The following is a 22,829-nucleotide window of genomic DNA, read 5'->3' as shown; positions in this document are numbered from 1 at the left end:
ATTCTTTATTATTTCCCTGAATTGCTGCATTATTTCACTTTTCATTTCAGACCACGACAGACCCAAACTAACAGAATCATCCTTGGCTGGAGCTGAACATGAGGTGAGGGTAGTTTTAGTTTCCCAAGGGTTTCCCTCAAATTTTCTGAGATTGTCTCTTTCCTTAGTTACACTGACTAAATTTTACCTCTACAGTGAATCAACTGGAAGAACTCTGTGTTTTTTCTGTTCGTGTGAGCACATGTAGTTTTTTATCCTTGAAGTCAATTAAAGGAGTTCCTATTGGGTGTTACGTCTGTTTCATTATGAACATAGTGTGTTGTTGATTGAGAGTCACGAATAGTTTAGGTTTCGTTGTTGAAGTTGCTCTGGAGACTGCCTGTGTGTAGGACATAGTACACAAAATGGACATCAGATCTCATAAAAATGCCCCAGAATAGACACTGTGTCGTGGTAGTTCAGCTGCTGCTTTTGACACAGGCATTCAATGTCAGAAGCTTGAGTTTGAGCCAGTGTATGCTAATCCTATACGTGGGAGCAAGAGATGGTTTCTCAGCTCTTGGAACTCTTTCACCCATGTGGTAAGCTGGATTGACTTCTGAGTTTCTGATTTGACCTTTTCTGTTGTTGAAACTGCAAGGAATGAACCAAGATACAGGAAATGGATCTCTTTGTAACTCTCTCTCTCTGCCTTATTTTCAATTACCTGTACATAGGAGCAACCCAGTACAATGAAATTACCATTTCCCGAGTGGGCACAGGAAAGAATGCAATGCGACTAAAGAATATCTTATTTTCATCTCTGTCGTGGAGGCAAAGTCCACTCAGGAGAGAGGATAAAGTGCACTGTTGCTTGACCCGTCAGAGAAGCATATTAGCAAGAGTGGTATAAAGCCTGTGCTTCCCAGCTCACAGTATCCCAGGAAGAAGAGAATGGATCCAGTTGTGGTCCTGGTGTTGGGTCTCTGCTGTTTACTTCTCCTTTCAATCTGGAAGCAGAGTTCCGGGAGGGGGAAGCTCCCTCCTGGCCCCACTCCTTTCCCCATCATTGGAAATATTCTCCAGATAGATGCTAAGGACATCAGCAAATCCTTAACTAAGGTAAGTATTTATTATGCTCCTCCTGTGACATGCTAAGGGTAAACAGATTGACTTTTTTTAAAATAAAATCTATTCCTCGATGCACACTCTTAAAACAGATGATTATAAATCAAAATGCTCTCTGTAAGCTTTGATGCTTCTTCTACCAATTTCAGGAGTTGAATAGAGAAATATTAGGTCCCCGTAGATAGAATCAAAATAATTAAGTGACAAAAGTTGGGAGTACTTCTGACCATCTTTGAGTTTCAGCCATTTGTCTTCAGGTAAGAGATGATGAAGAGCTTCTGATACAAATTTCATTCAAGAAGTCATCTACTGTATTTTACAAGTGTTTTTTTTTTTTTCAGAATATCCATGAAAATTGAATTTCTCTGCAGTATCAATAAAAACTGGTATTAAGCTATGGGTTCTGGAGTGGTCTAGGTGAATGAAAGAAAGAAGTAAACATTCAGTGGCCAACTGGTGGCATCAGGATTCTTTTAGATTCTGTGAAACCCTGCAGTGTATGACCCAGAATGCCACAGGATGGAAGAAGCTGCTCCTCCCTGAGATGCTGCTTTGTAATGTCCTGGCCTGCCTCTGGGGCTTGTTTTCCTTCCCTCCCCCAACCACCTCCCACCTTCTTTCTCTGCTTCTGATTTTCTAATTCTTCTTCTTCCTACTCCTGCTCTTCCTCCTCTTCCACCTCTCCTCCTTCTTTTTCCTCTTCTTCCTCCTCATTCTCCTTCTTCTTCTTCCTCTTCTTGTTTTTCTTCTCCTTCCTCCTCTTCTTTCTTCTTCTGATTTGTTTTCTTGACTCAGAAGGCTGAGCCATAGAAACGGAGGGAAAACAGACAGAGTGAGAGATCTCCTGGTCAGTCTTGTAGCATAACACGTTAAGCCTCTGCTTCTGACACTTGCATCCCATATGGGTGCCTGTTCAAGGCCAGGCTGCTCCACTTCCCATCCTGCTGCCTGCCAATGTACCTGGGAAAGCAACAGAGGAACATGCAATTCCTTGGGCCCCTGCACCCACATGGGAGATCCAGAAGAAACACGTGGCTTCTGGCATCAGCCTGGCCCAGCCCTAGTTGTTTTTCTCATTTAGGGAGTGACCCAGCACTTGGAGGATCTTTCCCTCTCTGTCTCTCCTCCTCTTTGTAAATCTGCAATTTATTAAACAAACATAAGAAAGAGATCCCATCTGTTCTTTGACTGCACAAAGGACTACAATGGCCAGAGCTGAGCCAGACCAACCAAGAGCCAGGAACTCTTCCTTGGTCTCCCATGTGGGTGGCAGAGTTTCTTTCAAGATTTATTTTATTTCTTTGAAAGGCAGAGTAACAGAAAGAGAGAGACACAGATAGAAAGCTTGTTTGCTCTCTTTCTGCCTTATTAATAGCAACAAATTTCAAACTTGGCTGGGCCAGTTACTTGGCGTGATTTCTAAGTATATACATCACTAGTGTCATCATGGGCCTATTGAGTCAGGACGCTCATAAGATAACCTTACCATGTGATCCTGAATTTGGCTGGGTATTGATTTCAAGCCACAATAATTGAATAAGCAGTACATAAGTTTCTTTATTGGCTACAGGAAATTGGTAATAAATTTGGAATTCTCAAATGCTAGTTTATTTATAAAATAGTGCAAAAAACCTTGCTGAGTAGATTGTTTGAGAATTAAATGTAAACTGCATACCAACTAATGGGCCATTGTATGGCACATCACTATCATATTTAAGTATAAAGAGAAATATTTGAATCCATGGCAGAATGAAGAGAAAACATGTGGGTCAGCACTGAGTTGCAGCAGGTCAAAATCATGGCCTAAAGTGCCTGTATCCCATATGGGCACCGGTACTAGTCCTACCTGCTCCTCTTCTAATCCGGCTCTCTGCTATATCCTGGGAAGCATAGAAGATGGCTCAAGTCTTTGGGCCCCTGCACCCACGTGGGAGCCTGGAAGAAGCTCCTGCCTCCTGATTAGCACAGCTCCTGCCATTACGGCCCTCTGGGGAGTGAACCAGCAGATGAAAGACCTCTCTCTCTGTCTCTACCTCTCTGTGTAGCTCTGTCTTTCAAATAAATTAAAAAAAATCTTAAAAACAGAGATAACATAGACAATGCTAATTTCTGTCTGAATCAGACACACTCTGTGGCTGACATGTGGTTTCTTTGGTGATATTTGTTTCTCTCCCCAGTTCTCAGAATGCTATGGCCCCGTGTTCACTGTGTATCTGGGCATGAAGCCCACTGTGGTGCTGCATGGATACGAGGCAGTGAAGGAAGCCCTGGTTGATCTTGGAGAGGAGTTTGCTGGAAGAGGCAGTGTGCCCATACTTGAAAAAGTTAGTAAGGGACTTGGTAAGTGTGTGTGTGTGTGTGCGTGTGTGTGTGTGTCTAATAGTGCTAATGGGATGGAGTGGTTACAAACCAGAGACTTAAAAGCTCCCCAGACAGAACTTGGTCATCTGTGTGGCTGCCTCATGTCAGCTTCTTCCTACTTGCTGGGATCTCCCTCCCTCCAAGTTTCTGTTTCTCATTCTGGCAGGAATCGCTTTCAGCAATGCAAAGACATGGAAGGAGATGCGACGCTTCTCGCTCATGACCCTGCGGAATTTCGGCATGGGGAAGAGGAGCATTGAGGACCGAATTCAAGAGGAGGCCCGCTGCCTGGTGGAGGAGCTGAGAAAAACCAACGGTGGGTGACCCTTACCCCACATCACTGACCTCACACTGCTCCCCTGAATATGCTGCCCTGGGAAACCTGGAAGGGTGGGCAGAGCCTTCATCCTGAGGCCTGGTTGCCACTCTCATGGTGGGAAGTGCAGTTTGAAGCAAGAAGTGGGGAGTTGTTTGGATCTGTGCTGTGTTTCCAGCCTGGTTCTGTGTCTTGTGCGTCTGTAAAAGTTCATTTAATACTCTTCTGTTCCAAGTCAGTTTCTATAATTTCCAATCAGAAATCATGGATATAAGTTTTGAGTGTAATTTCTGAAAAAATTAAAGGGGGATATTTTCCCCATAGACTGAATGCTGCTACCTATCGCAGAACATTTCATGGTGGAAACATGGCAAATGCATATGGTGGCAATGACCCATCAGCCACTTAAGGGACAAGAACCGACCCCCGTGGGCGTTCACATCTGCATGCTCGATTCACTGACATGTCTGAGGTTCCCCCAGGCCCGTGCTTAGTGCTGGACACCAGTGGTCCTGTGTGCAGTTTTGTCTCCCTAGGCAATTCCTAACAAAGTTCCTGAACTTACAATTCTCTGTAATCACACTGTTTATAAAAATTGTTCTTACTTGTTGAGTCTACTTCTCCTACTGATTGATTTGAGTAAATGTATCCTGTAACATAATTCTCCACATATACAAGCACTGTTTCGTGAAATGATTTACTTAAAAAAATTTCAAGTGTTAATAATTGCTGTTTATATTGGCTTTCCTTTGCAAAGCGTGGCCCTCTTTTCTGCTTTGCTTTCTCTCTATGTTTATTAGATTTTGTTTGAGAAATTGTGACATATTTTCCTCCCACCATCAGGTCTAGTGCTCCGAGATATGTTACTCAAAATGCGTCTGATTATCAGTCAATTTCCAAATTACCTTGTTTTTAATTATCTCTTCTGAGCAAAGTAAAGACTGAATATCACACACATATACACAAATACACAGTTCCCAAGGCTTTCCAAATTATCCTCTACCTCGTTGGGGTAAAATAAATTTTTTTTTAATTTTTTTTATTTGTTTTTTTTTTTTGACAGGCAGAGTGGACAGTGAGAGAGAGAGAGAGGTATTCCTTTGCTGTTGGTTCACCCTCCAATGGCTGCCACGGCCGGCGTGCTGCGGCCAGAGCACCGCGGTGATCCCAAGGCAGGAGCCAGGTGCTTCTCCTGGTCTCCCATGTGGGTGCAGGGCCCAAGCACTTGGGCCATCCTCCACTGCACTCTCTGGCCACAGCAGAGAGCTGGCCTGGAAGAGGGGCAACTGGGACAGAATCTGGCGCCCCGACCAGGTCTAGAACCCGGTGTGCCAGCTCCATAAGGCGGAGGATTAGCTTATTGAGCCGCGGCGCTGGCGTAAAATAAAATTTTGTCTGAAAACGTAGAGTAACATAAATGTTAAGAAAGCCTGACATAGGTGCAAGTAATTCAGGTATCCTAATGGCCTGTATTCTACCATGCATTCTGAACAATTTTAATTAAGATGCCCTTATTGAGGTAGCTATGAATTTATGAGCTCTTTACCTGTAAAGTTCAAGTTGATCATCTGATTCTAGCATTTGCACCATACAAATCTGCCAATTAAAGTGAAAATCTGTCCTGGATTTTCATTTGTTTATCTGTAAAATGAGAGACTTGGCTTAACCTCTGGGTAAATTTTAAATTTTATTAAAACATCTTTTGATATTTGGTATAGTTGTACAGAACAATATCCTGGGATCTACTAAAGGTCAGCTTTGCTCCAGTATGTTAAATATGTAAAGCAGTTACAGATATTGGCTGTCCACTTCTCAAGGAAATTGACTGTTTTCATTTAACATTAAAACTCATGATAAAGAAGACGCCAATTATTTTTTGCTTCATCTAACTAGGATGTATGCTTGAAATAAAATAATATAACTCTCATTCTACTGCTTTATGCAAACGAATCCTTCCTAAACTTATTATTTCTTTACTTATTTTTCAATGTTTTTCTTATAAAATGAAAATTATATAGACAGACACACACACATACGTATATGCACACACACATACATACATGCACACACACAAACACAGAGAGACACAGAGAGAGAGATCAAGAGATCTCATCTACTAGTTCACTCCCCAGATTCCCACATAGCCAGGCCTATAATTGAGCCAGATGTGGGTACTCACTAGGTCTCCCACTTGAGTTTCATGAACTCAGCCATCACCTGCTGCCTCCAAGAGTCTGAAATATCAGGAAGTGGAGTTAGAAGTGGGGCCTAGTGTTGAACCCAGCACTCCTCTATCTGGAATGCAAATCGTCTTAATGGCATCATAAGCAGTAGGCCAATGACTTGCTTCATTTTCTCATTTTTGTATTTTCTCATATTGCATGGATGCCTACAGCTTTTGAAATATTTTCTTTTCAATACTTGAATTTACCCACAATTTTTCTCGTTATTTCCTCTCCAATGGTTCAGCACATCATTTTCATTGTGACTATTCTATTCATTATTTTATCTATAAGAAGTTTCCTGGCCCACATTATTTTCTGCTCGCCATTTCAGTGCTTTATTGTCTACAGACATTGCACAGGTAACTGACCCTAGTTTGAAAACTTGAATGACCAGGTTTAAAGAAGTTTTTATTTTATTTCCCAAATAGCAGATCTCTGTGTAACAACAGTGCTATAAAAACAGTGAATGTGCCAGCTAGGTTGTAATGGTCAGCTCAGGCTTACAGTAAAGTGATGTGTTGATTGCATTTGTGTCACTTATTTTTACTGTCAAAGGAATTTGTAGGGAAGACATTGCTTAAAATTTCTAAATTACCATGGACAAAAGTAACAAGCTTCATATCTATATTTTAATGGTGTTTTAAAATTGTTTTCAATTCTTCAGCCTCACCCTGTGATCCCACCTTTATCCTGGGCTGTGCTCCCTGCAATGTGATCTGCTCCGTTATTTTCCATAATCGCTTTGATTATAAAGATGAAGAGTTTCTTAAACTGATGGAAAGCTTAAATGAAAATGTTAGGATTCTGAGCTCTCCATGGTTGCAGGTGAGAGTGAGATCTTTTGTTCCTGAGAAACCATTTATGCTCCTTTATCTGACAGGTGCAAATTTCCACATGGACCAAGATGTGAAGAGAATGTTCAGACAGCACAGTCCAAAGCACAGCTGAAGTCACTGAACACTGTGAAAGATGATGGAAACTTGGGCTGGTGCTGTGGCATAGCGGGTAACGCCACTGCCTGCAGTGCCGGTATCCCATATGGGCTCCAGTTCAGGTCCTGGTTGCTCTGCTTCCAATCCAGCTCTCTGCTATGACCTGGGAGAGGATGACCCATGTTCTTGGGCTCATGCATCCCGGTGTGAGACCAAGAGGAAGCTCCTGGCTCCTGGCTTAGGATCAGCGCTGCTAGGACCCTTGCACCCAGCTGTTGGAGTGAACAAGTGGATAGAAGACCTTTCTGTCTCTGCCTCTCCTTTTCTCTCTGAGTAACTCTGACTCTCAAATAAATAAATAAATCTCTTTTTTTTTGAAGAAAGATAATGGAAACTTTTATTTACACACAGGAAAATGAGTGTCCAAATATTGGGCTGGTTTTATGTCCATTATCTTCTTGTCCAGTGATTTTTCCACTAAACTCCAAGCCCTATTTCTATGGAGCCACTTCGATGACTAGACAAAGGATGCCTTTGTCAATCAATGGACATCCATGTCATTTTTTTCTTATAATATTTATTTCTTTGAAAGGCAGGATTACAGAGAAAGTGAGAGAGAGAGAGAGAAACAGAGAGAGAGAGAGAGAGAGAGAGAGAGAGAGAGAGAGAGAGAAATAATTCTTCCATCTGCTGGTTCACGTTCTGAATGCCCCCAAAACCAGGGTTAGGCCAGGCAGCTGCGAGGAACCAGGAACTTACGTACTTGAGCCATCACAGGTTGTCTCTCAGGCCCAGTAGCAAGAAGTGGAGTAGCTGTGACTCGATGGAGTACACAATGTAGGTTGCTGGCATTCCAAGCAGTGCTTTACCTGCTGGACCACAATGCCCTGATTTTCTATTATCTTTCAAATTTTTTAGCTAAAGATTTATGGAAAAAATGAGATTGAAAAAAGGCAGATATTACACTATAAAATTATGTGTGCCACTAGGAAATGACTTTCTTCTTTGATTTTGAATTCTCTCCCCAAATATTTCTATAAGCATATGGAACTACCATATATTTAAATAAAAGTTTCTCCCTGAAAATGGCAACCATATTTTATTCATATTTATAGCTGTAATTCCTAAATAGGGGTGCAAATATATATATGTGTATATATAAATGTATATATAATTCAACAAATTATTGTTTTCTGTTTTAGGTCTACAATAATTTCCCTGCTCTCCTTGATTATTTCCCAGGAATTCATAAGACCTTACTAAAAAATGCTGATTATATAAAAAATTTTATTATGGAGAAAGTGAAAGAACATCAAAAACTCCTGGATGTTAACAATCCTCGGGATTTTATTGATTGTTTCTTGATCAAAATGGAGCAGGTAAATTGTTCACAACAGTTCATTATTTGATTTCTTTTGTATTTTGAGGTTCAGCCAATAATTCTGTATAAACAATGGACGTTAAAATGGTCAGGCTATTTTGACAAGCACTTAAATATCTATTGTAGGAATGAGCTTTTAGTATCCTGAAAAATATTAAGGGATTTCACATAAAGTTTGCAGAAATAAAGAATTAAAAGATAAGTTTACTTTAGTCTATAAAATGAAGCTTCTGGTTTTTAAAAATAATATACATTTCCAAAAATGTTTTTAAAGACACAGAATATAAAATTAAATTGTTAAATGGTTAGAATACCTGGGCCTTGTTCTTTAAATGAAAATAATCTACCCAAGGGGGAACATAATGCACATCTCAGGTGAATTACAAAGAATTAAAAATCACTGACTATCATGCTGTAATGTGAAGTGACATCATCACTGAACAAGTGTCAGGGAGAGGGGCTTAGCCTGGGTGGGATTTGCGCATATCCTGCACATTGAAGGAGGTCTTTTGAAGTTCGCAGTTCAGGACAGGAGAGAGAATTTCAGGTGGAGTGAGTGGTGTGTGTGGAGGTGCTCAGTGTGCAGTGGGAAAGAGTACGTGGAAGGAAGACAAAGACTTAGCTCCCTGTAACACAGTAAGTTGTACATATGTGGAGAAGAGATTGGTGTCTATGTGGCAACCTGTAGGTGTGAATCACCTTGTCACTACACTGTTTGTTGACAATGTCCCCTATCGCATTACCTTGGCACCCTGGCCAAAGGTCAGTTGGACATAAATCTAAGTTTGTTTGTGGGCTGTCAACTCCACTACATTGACCTTTGGGTCTGTCATCATACCTGAGTACCAACTTGAAGTCTGAATTACTGTAGTTTTCAAGTAAAGAAGTGTGAGACCTTTAAGGTGGTTGTACTTCAAAACTAATTTGGCTATCTTATGTTCCTTGAATTTCAATATAAATTTAGGGTAGACTTGTAAATTTCTATTAAGACTCAGTGAATAGTTGGTGGGATTGCATTAAATCCATAGATCTTTTCAATTATTTTATATAAAACTTGAGGGAAAATTCACATGAATATATGTTCATCAGGGATATTGGTCTATAGTTATTTTTCCTGTTGTATCTTTTTCTAGTTTAATAGTTAAGATGATGTTGGCTTCATAGATGAATTTTGGGAAGATTCCCTAACTTTCAATAGTTTTGAATAGCTTGAGAGAATTGGAATTAGTTCATCTTTAAATGTCTAGTAGAATTCAGCAGCGTATCCATCCAGTCCTAGGCTTTTCTTTGCTTGGGAGGGTCTTTATTACTGATTCAATCTCTGCTGTGGCCACTGGCATTTTTAGGTTTTCCATATTTTCATGGCTCAATTTTGATGGATTGTATGTCTCTAGGAATCTACCCATTCCTTCTAGGTTTCCTGGTTTGTAAGCATGCAGCTCTTCTTAGTAACTACTGATTATTCTTTTTATTTCCTTTGTCATCTCTGATTTTGTTATTTGAGTTATCTTTTTTTGATTAGTTGAACCAATTGCATATCAATTTTATTTTTTCATAAAATAGGTTCTTCATTTCACTGATCTTTAGAATTTTATTTTGGATCATTTTATTTGTTTCTTATCTAATATTAATTTGCTCTTTCCTCCTACTAATTTGGGGTTTAGTTTGTTGCTATTTTGTTAGGTTCTTGTTATGTATTGATAGCTCATGTACTTGGGGCCTTTCCAATTTCTTGATGTAGGCACCAATTGCTATAAACTTTCCTCTTAATAGTACTTTGCTGTACCCCGTAGTTTTGATATGTTGTATTTTCTTCTTCATTCATTTCCAGAAATTTTTTAAATTTCTATGTGATTTCTTCTATGACACACTGCTCATTTAGGAGCATGTCATTCAGTCTCCATGTGTTTGCATATGCTCTTGAGATTCTTGTGTTGTTCATTTCCAGCTTCATTCCATTTGAGGTCAGAGATGATGCATGGCATGATTTTAATTATTTTGAATTTGCTGACACTTGCTTTATGGCCTAGCATGTTGTCTATCCTAGAGAAGGTTCAGTGCACTGGAGAGAAGAATGTGCATTCTCGAGCTGTGGGATGAAAAGTTCTGTAAATATCAGTTAGTTCCATTTGGTTCCTGGTTTCCCATGGGGTGCAGCGCCCAAGCACTTGGGCCATCTTCCACTCCCCTCCTGGGCCACAACAGAGAGCTGGACTGGAAGAGGGGCAACCGGGACAGAATCCGCGCCCCGACCGGGACTAGAACCCGGTGTGCCGGCGCCTCAAGGCAGAGGATTAGCCTATTAGGCTGCGGCACCAGCCCTGAATTGATCCTTTAATCCTTACCTAGTGCTCTCCTGTCCCTTTAACAGTCTTTATGTTAAAGTCTATTTTTCTGATATTAGAGTGGGTACCCCGGCTTTTTTTTTTTGCTTTCCATTAACATGGTATATATTTTTCCATCCTTTCACTTGCAGTCTGCATGTGTCTTTGTTATTGAGGTGTGTTTCTTGTAGGCAGCAAATAGATTGGTCTTGTTATTTAATCCATTCAGCCCATCTGTATCTTTTAACTGGAGTGCTGAGGCCATTAATATTCAAGTTACTACTGAGAAGTAATGTCTTGGCCCTGCCGTTTTTCCATCAATATTCCTGTTGTTTACTGTGAATTTCCTTCTTAGTTTTACTGGGACATTTTCTCCTTCACATTCCTTCATAAATATGGCTATTTTTCTGTGTTTCTCTGCATAGCTCATCCTTAAGCATCTTTTGTATATTCAAAATGACACTCACACTCTCTGAACCAGTCAGGCGATGTTGTGGGGTATATTGGGAGGGAGAAATGTGCACCCTTTTGTTCTGCTACATTAGCAGGTATTGTGTTCATGACAGGCCACTGGGCCAGACTCACACCAGACTGTATCTCCACAGTTGTATGGTCAGAAGCTTGGGCTGCTGCAGTCTGATCTCACCTCACGTTCCAAAGCTGTCGTTTTTCTAGGCTCACAGCTGCTGAGGTCCTGTGTTATGTCCATGCCCGTGCTATGTGTCCGTGCCCTCCACGTAGATCTATGTGTCCATCTTTTATCTGCAGACTTTTCTACAACAGTTTTCTTCCTAACTCTGCCCTGGAATGTAGTACCTTCACTTTTTTTTTTTTCAACTATTTTTCCATCTTCCCCTAGAACAGTGCCCTAAGCTCCCTTTCTATTCTGCCAACTAGAGCTTTACTGCAAATGCTTTTTAAAAATCTGTTGAGATGATTTTTTTCACATTCTTATAATGTGTTTTTCAACATTCATTGCTTTTCTTTAAACCACCTGTGCATTTCTTGGGTAAAATCAATTTGATCAGAATGTGCAATCCATAAAGAGATAAAGTGTGGTAATGAACTAATTATATTAAGAGTAGCACCATTTGGTGGCATTAAGCACAATCAGTTTGTTTTGTAACTATCACCACCATACATACCAGAATTATTTTATTCTGCAAAACAGAAACTTCATATCTATTAAATAATGAGTTCCTGCTCCCCATTCCCTGCCAAACACCATATTACCTACTTTTTTTAAAAGATTTATTTATTTTACTTGAAAGTCAGAGTTACAGAGAGAGAAGGAGAGGCAGAGAGATAGAGAGGTTTTCCATCCACTGGTTCACTCCCCAACTGGCCATAATAGCCAGAGCTACGCTGATCCGAAGCCAGGAACCAGGAGCTTCTTCTGTGTCTCCATGCTGGAGATGGCTTGGGCTATCTTCTGCTGCTTTCCCGGGCCATAGCAGAGAGCTGGATAAGAAGTGGAACAGCCAGGACTCAAACAGGTGCCCATATGGGATGCTGGTACTGCAGGTAGTGCCTTTACCCACTACGCCACAGCGCTGGCCTCTTTTTTTTTTTTTTTTTTAAAGACAATCTACTTTCTGTCTCCTGGAATTTGCTATTCTAAGTACCTGTAACTGGAAACACACAATGTTTCTCCTTCTGTGACTGGCTTTTCCTACTTGGCATGATGTTGTTGTTATTACACATCGTTTTTTTTTTTTTTTTGTATTATAACCAGTAACACATATTTATAATTCTTCTATAAGAATTTTTATTTAAAATCACATAGAAACTAAAATACTTATATTAAAATATAAAATATTAATATTTACCATTATCTGTATAGTTGTTCTTTTTAAATTTATTTTTAAATATTGATCCATTTATTTGAAAGGCAGAGTTACAGACAGAGAGAGGCAGAGACACAGAGAGAGAGAGAGAGAGAGAGAGATCTTCCATCTGTTGGCTCACTTCCCAAATGACTGTAATATTCAGAGCTGGGCCAATCCAAAGCAGGGAGTCAGGAGCTTCTTCTGGAACTCAAAAGGGAACAGGGGCACAAACACATGTGCCAACTTCCATGCTTTCCCACGTGCATTAGTTGGGAGCTGGATCAGCACCCACGTGGATACCTGGAAGAAGCTCCTGTTTCCCGGCTTCCGATCAGCTCAGCTCTGATCATTGCGGCCAATTGGGGAGTGAACCAGTGGATGGAAGACCTCTCTCTCTCTGTCTCTGCTCCTCTCTCTGTATAACTCTGATTTTCTAGTAAAAATAAATGAATCTTTAAAAAAAAACAGAAGTGGAGCAGCCGATACAAGAACAGGTGCCTGTATGTGATGCCGGCACTGCAAGCAGTGGCTTACCTGCTACACCACAGCCAGCCCAGTTAAGTAAACTCCTAACAGGAGTACCCATAACTTAATGTGACTTTTACTTCAGAGGTTCTCTTTGTTTTTCCACCTGTATTTTCTTCCTCATATTTGGTACGTTCTACTTTTTCACACATATTCTTTGAACTGTATTTCATTCTTTGTATATAATTTTCTTCAGCTCTTTGAACTTATTAAAAATTTATCTTAATGATTTCATCATAAGTCCAATGTCTTTGTTTCCTCAGGAATGACTTCTGTAAAATCATTTAAAAATTTTAATGGACAATATTTTTTGCTTCTTTGTGTCCATGTAGTTTTTTGTTGAAACTGGACATTTAATAAATCATAACGTGACAAATCTGGAAATGAGACTTTCTGCCTTGCACAAATTGTCATTTGTCCTTGAGAAAGCCTGCAGCTATCTGCTTATTTAGAATTTTTATAAATTGAGTTAGCAAGGTTATAGTTCCTGTCATGTGATCACTTGACTCTTGTTCTGTTTTCTCTGCTATCAGTCAGTGATGAGACACAGACTTCGTTAAAATCTTGGGTCCAGTAAAAATAGAAAAAATGATAAGTCATTCGCTTCTTTAAATTCCTCACTTAATGCCCTGGAGAAGTTGTTGGAGCACATGGGATTGAAACAATGCCCAGCCCATCAGCAACCAAAAGGCACAACTCCTTATTTTTAAAGGAAAACATTCCCCTTGCCCAGTCTGGAACCAGAAAGCCACACAGCAGCACAGGACACTGGCCCCAAAGTTGCCTGCCACAGAGCTGAGGTACGACGTATGTTGGCCTCTACTTATATGAATGACGACAAAGTTCCCTGAAACAGAGCAGACAAGTTCTTCATCAAGCACTAGCCCTGAAGGCTGCAACTATCTGACGAGCATCCAGAGTCCTGAAATACTTGCCCCAGACAGATCCTTCAAGGTCAGTGATTTCCTTTTCCTGCAGGGACTGATTCCTGAACTTCCTGATGTAGCATGCTTGTGACATTGCTCCAGAATTGCCATCATAGCAGTATCACTGCTCTATGAAATGGAAAGTCTACCCCTTGGCTATTGTTTCATAGAGTGTAGCTTAATTATGACAGGTTATGTGCTAGTACCCAGTGGATCCCCAAATCCACTTATAAAGAAGGAAATGTTAGTGATGGTTTGTGAGAACACTGCTTGTCTTACTGATTCAAGAGAAATTATAACTTGATGAATTTAGCAATCTCTCTGAAGGTGGGATTACCAATCGATGTGAGTGTCTGTGTGTAGCAACTTCATGTTTTGAGAGGATTTAGTTAATGTTCTGGGTGTTGATTATATAACCCTGACATGCACAGGTCATTTCGATATTATCATTACTATAATGCTTATTTAAGGACTGGTTAGAAAACTATAAATGTAAACATAAATGATCTCTTGTCCTCAATATTTAAAAATTTCTCCTTCCGATCAGTTCTCTGTCACGCAATCTTTTTGGTCCTCACCAAATGCACATGTCCTTTTCAATGGCTTACTCCCTCCTAACTCACAGTGTGTGAGAACTCCATGTAATTAGTCCCTTAGCTCTGGCATCAGCACAACTTCTGTTCTCTCCTTCGTCTGTGAGCACAGTGAACTCTCAGATCTGTCTTCATGACCGCAGCATCTCTTCACCTCGTACCTCCAATTCATTCATGCGCGTGTCCCCAGTCCTTCTTGCCGGTTGCCTCCCTTCTGGACACAGTGGTGCTGACCTCATCTTTTCTTGAGGAACCGATTATCATCTAGGTTTTGCAGCCCTACCAGCTTTGTACAATTTTAACTTCTTAAAGAACCTGCAGGTATAATTGATTCCATGTCAAGTTTTGGCAAAGACCACATTCTGAACTCTTTATTGGGCATGGAATACATTTCATGGTATGCTCCTAACTTACTAATAGATTTATGTATTATTGATTATGTATAACCAAAAGAAAATGTAGTTAATACTGGCTTAAGCAAATGGTTCATTTACATCGAATACAAGGTGACTAAAGTTCAGCCAATCTGGCAATAATAGATCACTAAGCATTGGAGTATGGTGACCTCCATATTCCTTGCCATATTTAGCACATAGACCCTCATTTTCATGGTTAAATCCTCCTCTTCCAAGATGATGCCATTTTGCAACAATGTTTCAAGTAAGATGAAGGAAATAGAGGCTGTGGTACAACTAGGCTTCTGCTGATATTCTTTAGTGAAAGAAATATTCATGACACACCTCACTCAAGAGTCTCATAATGGAATGTTTAGGCAGAGGAGAAGTAATGGTATAGTCTGAAGTTTGGGGGCACCTTATCAATAGTGTCCACATATCCTGTGAGTTTTTCCTAATATTGCACTTTCAGTTTTCCCTGTTAGCTATCTTTTAAAATAATTGTGTTATTTTGGATTTTGTGTAATAATATATGCTGGCAAGTAATTTGTCAAATTGCATCAAATCATTCCTAGGAAAATAATTTGGAGTTCACTCTAGAAAGTTTGGTAATCGCTGTGTCTGATTTGTTTGGAGCTGGGACTGAGACAACGAGCACAACGCTGAGATACTCCCTCCTGCTCCTGCTGAAGCACCCCGAGGTCGCAGGTACGACTCAGTGAGCAGCAAACTGCATTCAGGAGAGAAGCTGGGGAGCCGTGGCTACAGTCCTCCACCTGGTTTTTGCTAGAGGAGTCTCACTGCTTAAAAACTTCTGTGCCAACAACTGTACCCTGTCCAGTGCAGTGATCAGAATAAAACAGGCCAATGTTGTACAATGCAGGAGGAGATCCTAGAGCAGTGAAGACAGCCTGGCAGGAGGAAGAGCAGTGATGTTTGGGGGCTGTGCTGGATCTCATGGGAGTGATGTGTGGCAGGCACAGCATGGCATTTTCTTTCATAACAAAAAGACCCCATTGAGGAGTAGGTATAGTCTTGCTGCTACCTTTCCTCATTCTGACAATTCAGTGCTCTAATACAGAGAAAAGGACAAGGAAGCTTTTCTTACTGAAAACCAACTTGAAATTCAGTGAGGCTTCCTTAAGTAATTCCAGTCTGGGAGGTATTCAAAAGTATAGATGCATAAGACAGGTGTTTCCTTTCAGTCAGAAGATGCACCCAAAGTAATGTTATTACAACAGAAGTCTATTGCCATAAAGCTAGCATTGGATAAAACAAGAATTGGGAGAAGTGGTGTAAATAATTTTATATTTTTTGGACAAATGCATTTAGAACGTTACCTGGAAGAAGTTTAGTTTTATAGAAGTACTAATAATCTGAAGAATCCCAATGACCAGAATATTATTACTAGGTATTTGAAAAATCTATCTGAGTATCAGGAAATACTTCTTATCAGGAGATAGAAAATTGTGAATTAAAAAATGATGACAAAGTTAATAATATCAAAGAAAGTAATAAAAGCTAAAGATGCAGAATTGCCTTACTAGGAAACTATACTTATATGCTCAGAATGATGAAAAAATGAATGTTGATATAACCAAAATGTCTGATCTAAATATATCCTGCTAAATGGAGGGACTGCTGTGTGTGCCTGTCATGGTGGGCATATGTGTATGTGGGCTAGGGATGCAGATGAAAATTCTCATCTGTCTTACAAGGAAATAATTGAATAAGTGTTAAAAATGGTAATAAAGAAATAGACATTTAAAGAAACATGATTATAAATTGCAGGGATGCTCAAAATGGCTACTTTGGGGGAGTAGGAAGATGGTAAGATTAACATTGCAAATGAACACATATTCCAAAACCTGCAAATACATTTAGAGACTCACAAAAGGTAAAATAACACATTTCCAAACACACCCTCCCTTCACACATCTGTTTTAACATGATTTAAGTCCCATGCATTTTCAAATTTAGATTTGATTTCTATTTTCCTTTCTGCAAGGCCAGTGTTTTCTTGATTTAATTATGTTCTGATTTTTGCGATCATTTTATTACTTCTATTTACGTTAATTTCATCTGTGTATTTTTATGGCCTGTATGTACCAATATATCATAATGTTAGATGTAGGAGAGTACACTGTATCTTTTTGTGGTAACTCATTTTATATTTCGAGGTGTCTTTCTTGGCCTGTAGCTTATAATTCTGTTGCGACATCTTCATTAAGGTTCATGAAACCCTAAATTGTTATGACAGCTGTGCCAATTTTCTCATTTCCCCCGTTATTTCTTACTTATGTCTTATCAGCTAGGGTCCAGGAGGAGATTGAGCGTGTGATTGGCAGACACCGGAGCCCCTGCATGCAGGACAGGAGCCGCATGCCCTACACGGATGCTGTGATACATGAGATCCAGAGATTCATCGACCTCCTTCCCACTAACCTGCCCCATGCAGTGACCCGAGATGTTAGATTCAGAAACTACTTTATCCCTAAGGTAATCTTGTTTCTTTTACATTGACCCTCAGTGCTCTTAAGCTTCTTACCCACAGTGTGGTTCCAGCCCTGCCCATTTTTAAGCTAAATATGCTTAAACTGATACAATACAGAAGAATATTTTTGATGCATGAAAATTACATGAAACATAAATTTTGATTTCAATAAAAATGGAACAAGAATCCTCATTCATTTACACATTGTCTATGACTGTTTCCATTCTTTAAGGGCAGTAAGAGAAAGCCATGGCCTGGAAAGTTGGACAGATTTGCTTTTTGGTTCTAGTCCCTGTCGGGGTGCCAGATTCTGTCCCGGTTGCTCCTCTTCTAGTCCAGCTCTCTGCTGTGGCCCGGGAATGCAGTGGAGGATGGCCCAGGTCCTTGGGCCCTGCACCCCATGGGAGACCAGGAGGAAGCGCCTGGCTCCTGGAGCCTGGCTCCAGCACTTTGGCTTTAGTGGCCATTTGGGGGTGTGAACCAACGGAAGGAAGACCTTTCTCTCTCTCCCTCTCTCTCTCTCTCTCACTAACTCTGCTGGTCAAAAAGAAAGAAAGAAAGAAACTAGTGGAAAGTCCCTGTGTATGGCATCTTGATGGACTCAGTGCTGTTTCCCTCAGATCTTGGTGTGTGGCAGTGGGTGTCTGCCAGTTGTTTTGGCTCCTCCTAGGTGGTTACATTTCCAAATGAATGTTAAAGGTGTCAGTTTGTCAATTTCCCTTTTTTTCAGGGAAAGCACATAAGTACTTGGTGTATTCTCTGAAACTTAGTGGTGAGGTAGGGGCATACCCTGAGTTAGGATTAAACTGTAATAAAGATCTCCCTTATTTTAAACATGAGCACAAACAAACTGCCACAATGAGAAATGGTCAGAGGTTTTATACTTGCTACTGAACCCACGTGCTCACATGGTCAAAAGCTGTCACAGGGCATTTTAGCAAAATCACTGCCACCGCTCATCTCTGCTTATTACTTGGTCTGTGTGGCTGGGGATGTCACTGCTCTTCCTGGGACTTGGGCTTCTTCTTTTATTGATCAAAAATTGTCCTAAGTGATTTCCACTTTTCTCTTTTTTACCCAGCACAGTGACTTCTTCATACTTTGATGATCTGTGTCTGTTTTATCCAGGGTACGGACATCATAACATCACTGACATCCGTGCTACATGATGAAAAAGCATTTCCTAACCCAAAGGTATTTGACCCTGGACACTTTCTGGATGAGAGTGGCAACTTTAAGAAGAGTGACTACTTCATGCCTTTCTCAGCAGGTGAAAAATTCATTTCCATGGAATTTCAGAGAAGATAACTCTTTTAATTCAAATTTTTGTCATATAGAGTGAACAAATTTCATGTATTCCACATGTACAGATGTAAGAGCATAATACTACCCACCATACACTGCATCCCTCCCACACTCCCACCCTCCCTCCTCTTTCCTTCTTTTTTCTTTTCCTTTGTACACTGATATACTTTCAGTTTGTTTTATGTTCACAAGTATAACCCTCAAATAAATAAAGAATTCAACCAGTGGTAAGTAGAAAAACCTCGCTTCCTCAAGAGTATTGATAAGGGCATTAACCATAATCAAATCTTAAATGTGATTTTGTTCATATACATTACACTTTTTTGAACTCTGTCAACACCTATCAGGGAAAACATATGGTATTTGTCTTTTTGGGACTGGCCTATTTCACCAAGCATAAGGTTTCTAGCTATAAAAGACAGGATTTTTGTTGATGTGTATTCCACTGTGTATATATAATCATAGTTTCTTCATCAAGTTATTAGGTGATGCATAGCTGAGTTCAGTCTATAACATCCACTATGAATCAAGGTAAAATAAACAATGGGAATTTCTTATGTTTCCATATGAATTTTAGTTTCATTTTTTTCTAGATCTGAAAAGAATGTCATTGGTATTTTGCAAAATGTTTGGGATAGTATGCACATTTATGATATTACACCTTACAATAGAAGAAAATGAAAGATTTTTTCATTTGTTGTGTCTTTTTCTGTTTTTACTTAATTTTTAAAATTTTCATTATAGAGATCTTTCATACCCCTGGTTACATTTACTCCAAGATATTTAATTTTTTCTAGCTATTGTCAGTGAAGGTAATCTTTTTTTTTTTTTTTTGACAGGCAGAGTGGACAGTGAGAGAGAGAGACAGAGAGAAAGGTCTTCCTTTGCCGTTGGTTCACCCTCCAATGGCCACTGCGGCCAGTGCGCTGCGGCCATTGCACCGCGCTGATCCGATGGCAGGAGCCAGGTGCTTATCCTGGTCTCCCATGGGGTACAGGGCCCAAGGACTTGGGCCATCCTCCACTGCACTCCCTGGCCACAGCAGAGAGCTGGCCTGGAAGAGGAGCAACTGGGACAGAATCCAGCGCCCCGACCGGGACTAGAACCCGGTGTGCCGGCGCCACAAGTTGGAGGATTAGCCTATTGAGCCGTGGCGCCGGTCCAGTGAATGTAATCTTACTATTTCTTTCTCAACCATGGCATTGTCTTTGCATCCAAATATTACTGATTTTCATGTGTTGATTTTTTTATCCTGCAAAATCTTTTATGAGTTCCAATAGTCCCTTGGTGGTGTTCCTTAGTTCCCTTAAATATAGGATCATGTCATCTGCAAACAGGGAGACTTTGACTTCCTGCATTCTAATTTGTATATCTTTGATTTCTTTATTGCACAATAGCTATGACAAAATTTCAGCAACTGTATTGAATAGTAATGGTAAAAGTAGACATCCTTGTGTGGTTCCACATCTTAATTGAAATGCTTCCAATTTTTCCCCATTCAGTATGATGCTGGCTATGGGATCATCATATACATTTATGTAAAGGATTGATCCTTCTAGACACATTTTGCTTAAAGTTTTGATCATGAAGTCGTGCTTTGCATTATTAAAGGATTTCTCTGCACCTATTGAGTTAATCATATGGTTTTTATTCTACAGTTATTAATATGACGTATTACATTTATTGAATTGCATATGTTGAACTATGTCTGCATACCAGAGAACAATCTCACTTGTTTCAGTTGAATACTGTTTTTAAAATATTGTTGGATTTGATTAGCTAGTATTCAGCTGAGAATTCTTGCTGAATGCTCATTTTGGTCTCTAGGTCTCAATCTTTGCTGTATCTTTCGCTGGTTTTGGAACTAGCTAACTTTTTGGTATCATGGTACTTTCTCGGGAATTGGTAAATTCCTCTTTGTACACGATCAGGAACACCGCTCCCAATGTCAATGAACTTTTCTGCTCACAATACATCCTCATTATTGACAAGGTTCCTGAGGCTCTGTTTGTTGACACGTTCCTGCCACACTGAGAAATCTAAACTATAGGTTGATTGAATTCTTCCTCTAGATGCAGTCTCATGGTTCCTAAGATCTATACCTAGAAGGTAAAACTGAGAAGAGTTTCATCACACACCACGATAAACATGTTAACTCCACAACTTCACTGAAATTCTTCTATGTGGTGTCTCTCACCCTGCAGAGTCTTGTCTGGAAATGAAAGTATGAGCAAGCACAGAACAGCACTCAAAGACCTCACCCAAATCAGTGACTAGTTGAGTAAATACCATCAGATTCCATTTTTTTTAGTGCTGTAGGAGAGGGATGCGTAGTCTGCAGGGGAGACGGAGGAAGCACATGGAGAGAATGTATCTGATTCTTACAATCTCATACCCAGTGTAAGGCACGGCATGGAGTACCCAACATTCTAATAGTAAATATGGCCAGCACCGCGGCTCAATATGCTAATCCTCCGCTTGCGGCACTTGCACCCCAGGTTCTATTCCCGGTCAGGGCGCCAGAATCTCTCCTGGTTGCCCCTCTTCCAGTCCAGCTCTCTGCTGTGTCCCGAGAGTGCAGTGGAGGATGGCCCAAGTGCTTGGGCCCTGCACAAGTATGGGAGACCAGGATAAGCACCTGGCTCCTGGCTTCGGATCAGCGCATCGCGCTGACCATGACAGCCATTGGAGGGTGAACCAATGGTAAAGGAAGACCTTTCTCTTTGTCTCTCTCTCTCTCTCTCTCTCTCACTGTCCACTCTGCCTATCAAAAAATTTTGTAAATATGACACGTCATCTCTCTCAAAAGAACAAGACATAATGGACAGAAGAGGAAAGCAGCACAGTATTAAATAGATGTTGAATGAAAGAATCAGAACACTGTTTTTTTCAGTCAGAAAGAACAGTAGAATGCAAAACCTGAAACTTGATTGCGCATCAGAAGTTGCTGAAAAATGTATGGTTGGCAAGCGCTGTGGCTCAATAGGCTAATCCTCCGCCATGCTGCGCCAGCACACCAGGTTCCAGTGCTGGTCAGGGCGCCAGATTCTGTCGCGGTTGTCCCTCTTCCAGGCCAGCTCCCTGCTATGGCCCAGGAGTGCAGTGGAGGATGGCCCAAGTGCTTGGGCCCTGCACCCACATGGGAGACCAGGAAAAGCACTTGGCTCCTAGCTTTTGATCATCGTGGTGCGCCAGCCGCAGCGCACTGGCCGCGGCGGCCATTGGAGGGTGAACCAACGGCAAAAAAAGAGGAAGACCTTTCTCTCTGTCTCTCTCTCTCTCTCTCTCTCTCTCTCACTGTCCACTCTGCCTGTCAAAAAATATGTATGGCTAGGGCTAAGAGGAGAGAGAATGTGCCAGACCCTATACATTTGTCTATACAAACCTTTCCAAACTTCCATGCATCCATCAATTACTGTCTGTTTTCTTTCTACCAGTTACTAACACAATGTTTGTTACATTCACAGTTACACACAGCAAGTGATTATCCTCTCTGTTTGCTATTCTCAGGAAAACGGATGTGTGTGGGAGAGGGCCTGGCCCGCATGGAGCTGTTTTTGTTCCTGACCTCCATTTTGCAGAACTTTAAACTGCAATCTCTGGTTGAGCCAAAGGACCTGGACATCACTGCAGTTGTCAATGGATTTGTTTCTGTGCCACCTTCCTACCAGCTCTGCTTCATTCCTATTTGAAAGAGAACAAACTCTCTGCCTCTGTGCTGTTGTCTGCAACTCCTTCTCTTCAGAGGCATTGTCTATCCCTTCCTCTATCAGAGACACCCTCCATGACTTCTCTCACATCTTACTATTCCATCAGATCCAGTGAACACTCAACCTCCATTATAGGAGTTTAGTGGGATCTTATCACAGGGATATCTGCTGTTTCCTACATTCTGCAACACCTACACTGATTTCCACATTTGCCAATTCATATCAATGCTGCTTTACCAAGTCTTATCACTATAAAACAGAAATAAATATTAAGATATGACAATTTAGACCCATACTTCAGTCCCTATGTTCTAAATAAAAAGAAAATAATAATCCTAGTGTCAGTTCTCTGTAGTCTCTTCATTTGTGCATCAAGCAGATAAGAAATAAAAGAAAACAGAATCCC

General features: G+C 40.6%; 1 protein-coding gene across 1 annotated transcript; it reads left to right on the top strand.

The window, feature by feature from the left end:
• Positions 1-414: 414 nt before the first annotated feature.
• Positions 415-22,760, top strand: CYP2C5 (cytochrome P450 2C5). The gene is given in 9 exon segments (NM_001170926.1): positions 415-1,101; positions 3,285-3,447; positions 3,635-3,784; positions 6,674-6,834; positions 8,144-8,320; positions 15,490-15,622; positions 17,226-17,413; positions 18,537-18,678; positions 22,224-22,760. Coding segments are annotated over 9 exon segments (1,464 nt in total). The 5' UTR covers positions 415-933; the 3' UTR covers positions 22,406-22,760.
• Positions 22,761-22,829: the final 69 nt, after the last annotated feature.

This window comes from Oryctolagus cuniculus, chromosome 15, assembly GCF_051225735.1.
Source record: "Oryctolagus cuniculus isolate XC-2025 breed Fujian yellow rabbit chromosome 15, ASM5122573v1, whole genome shotgun sequence".
NCBI lineage: Eukaryota > Metazoa > Chordata > Mammalia > Lagomorpha > Leporidae > Oryctolagus > Oryctolagus cuniculus.
This window is presented reverse-complemented; position numbering and strand designations above follow the sequence as displayed.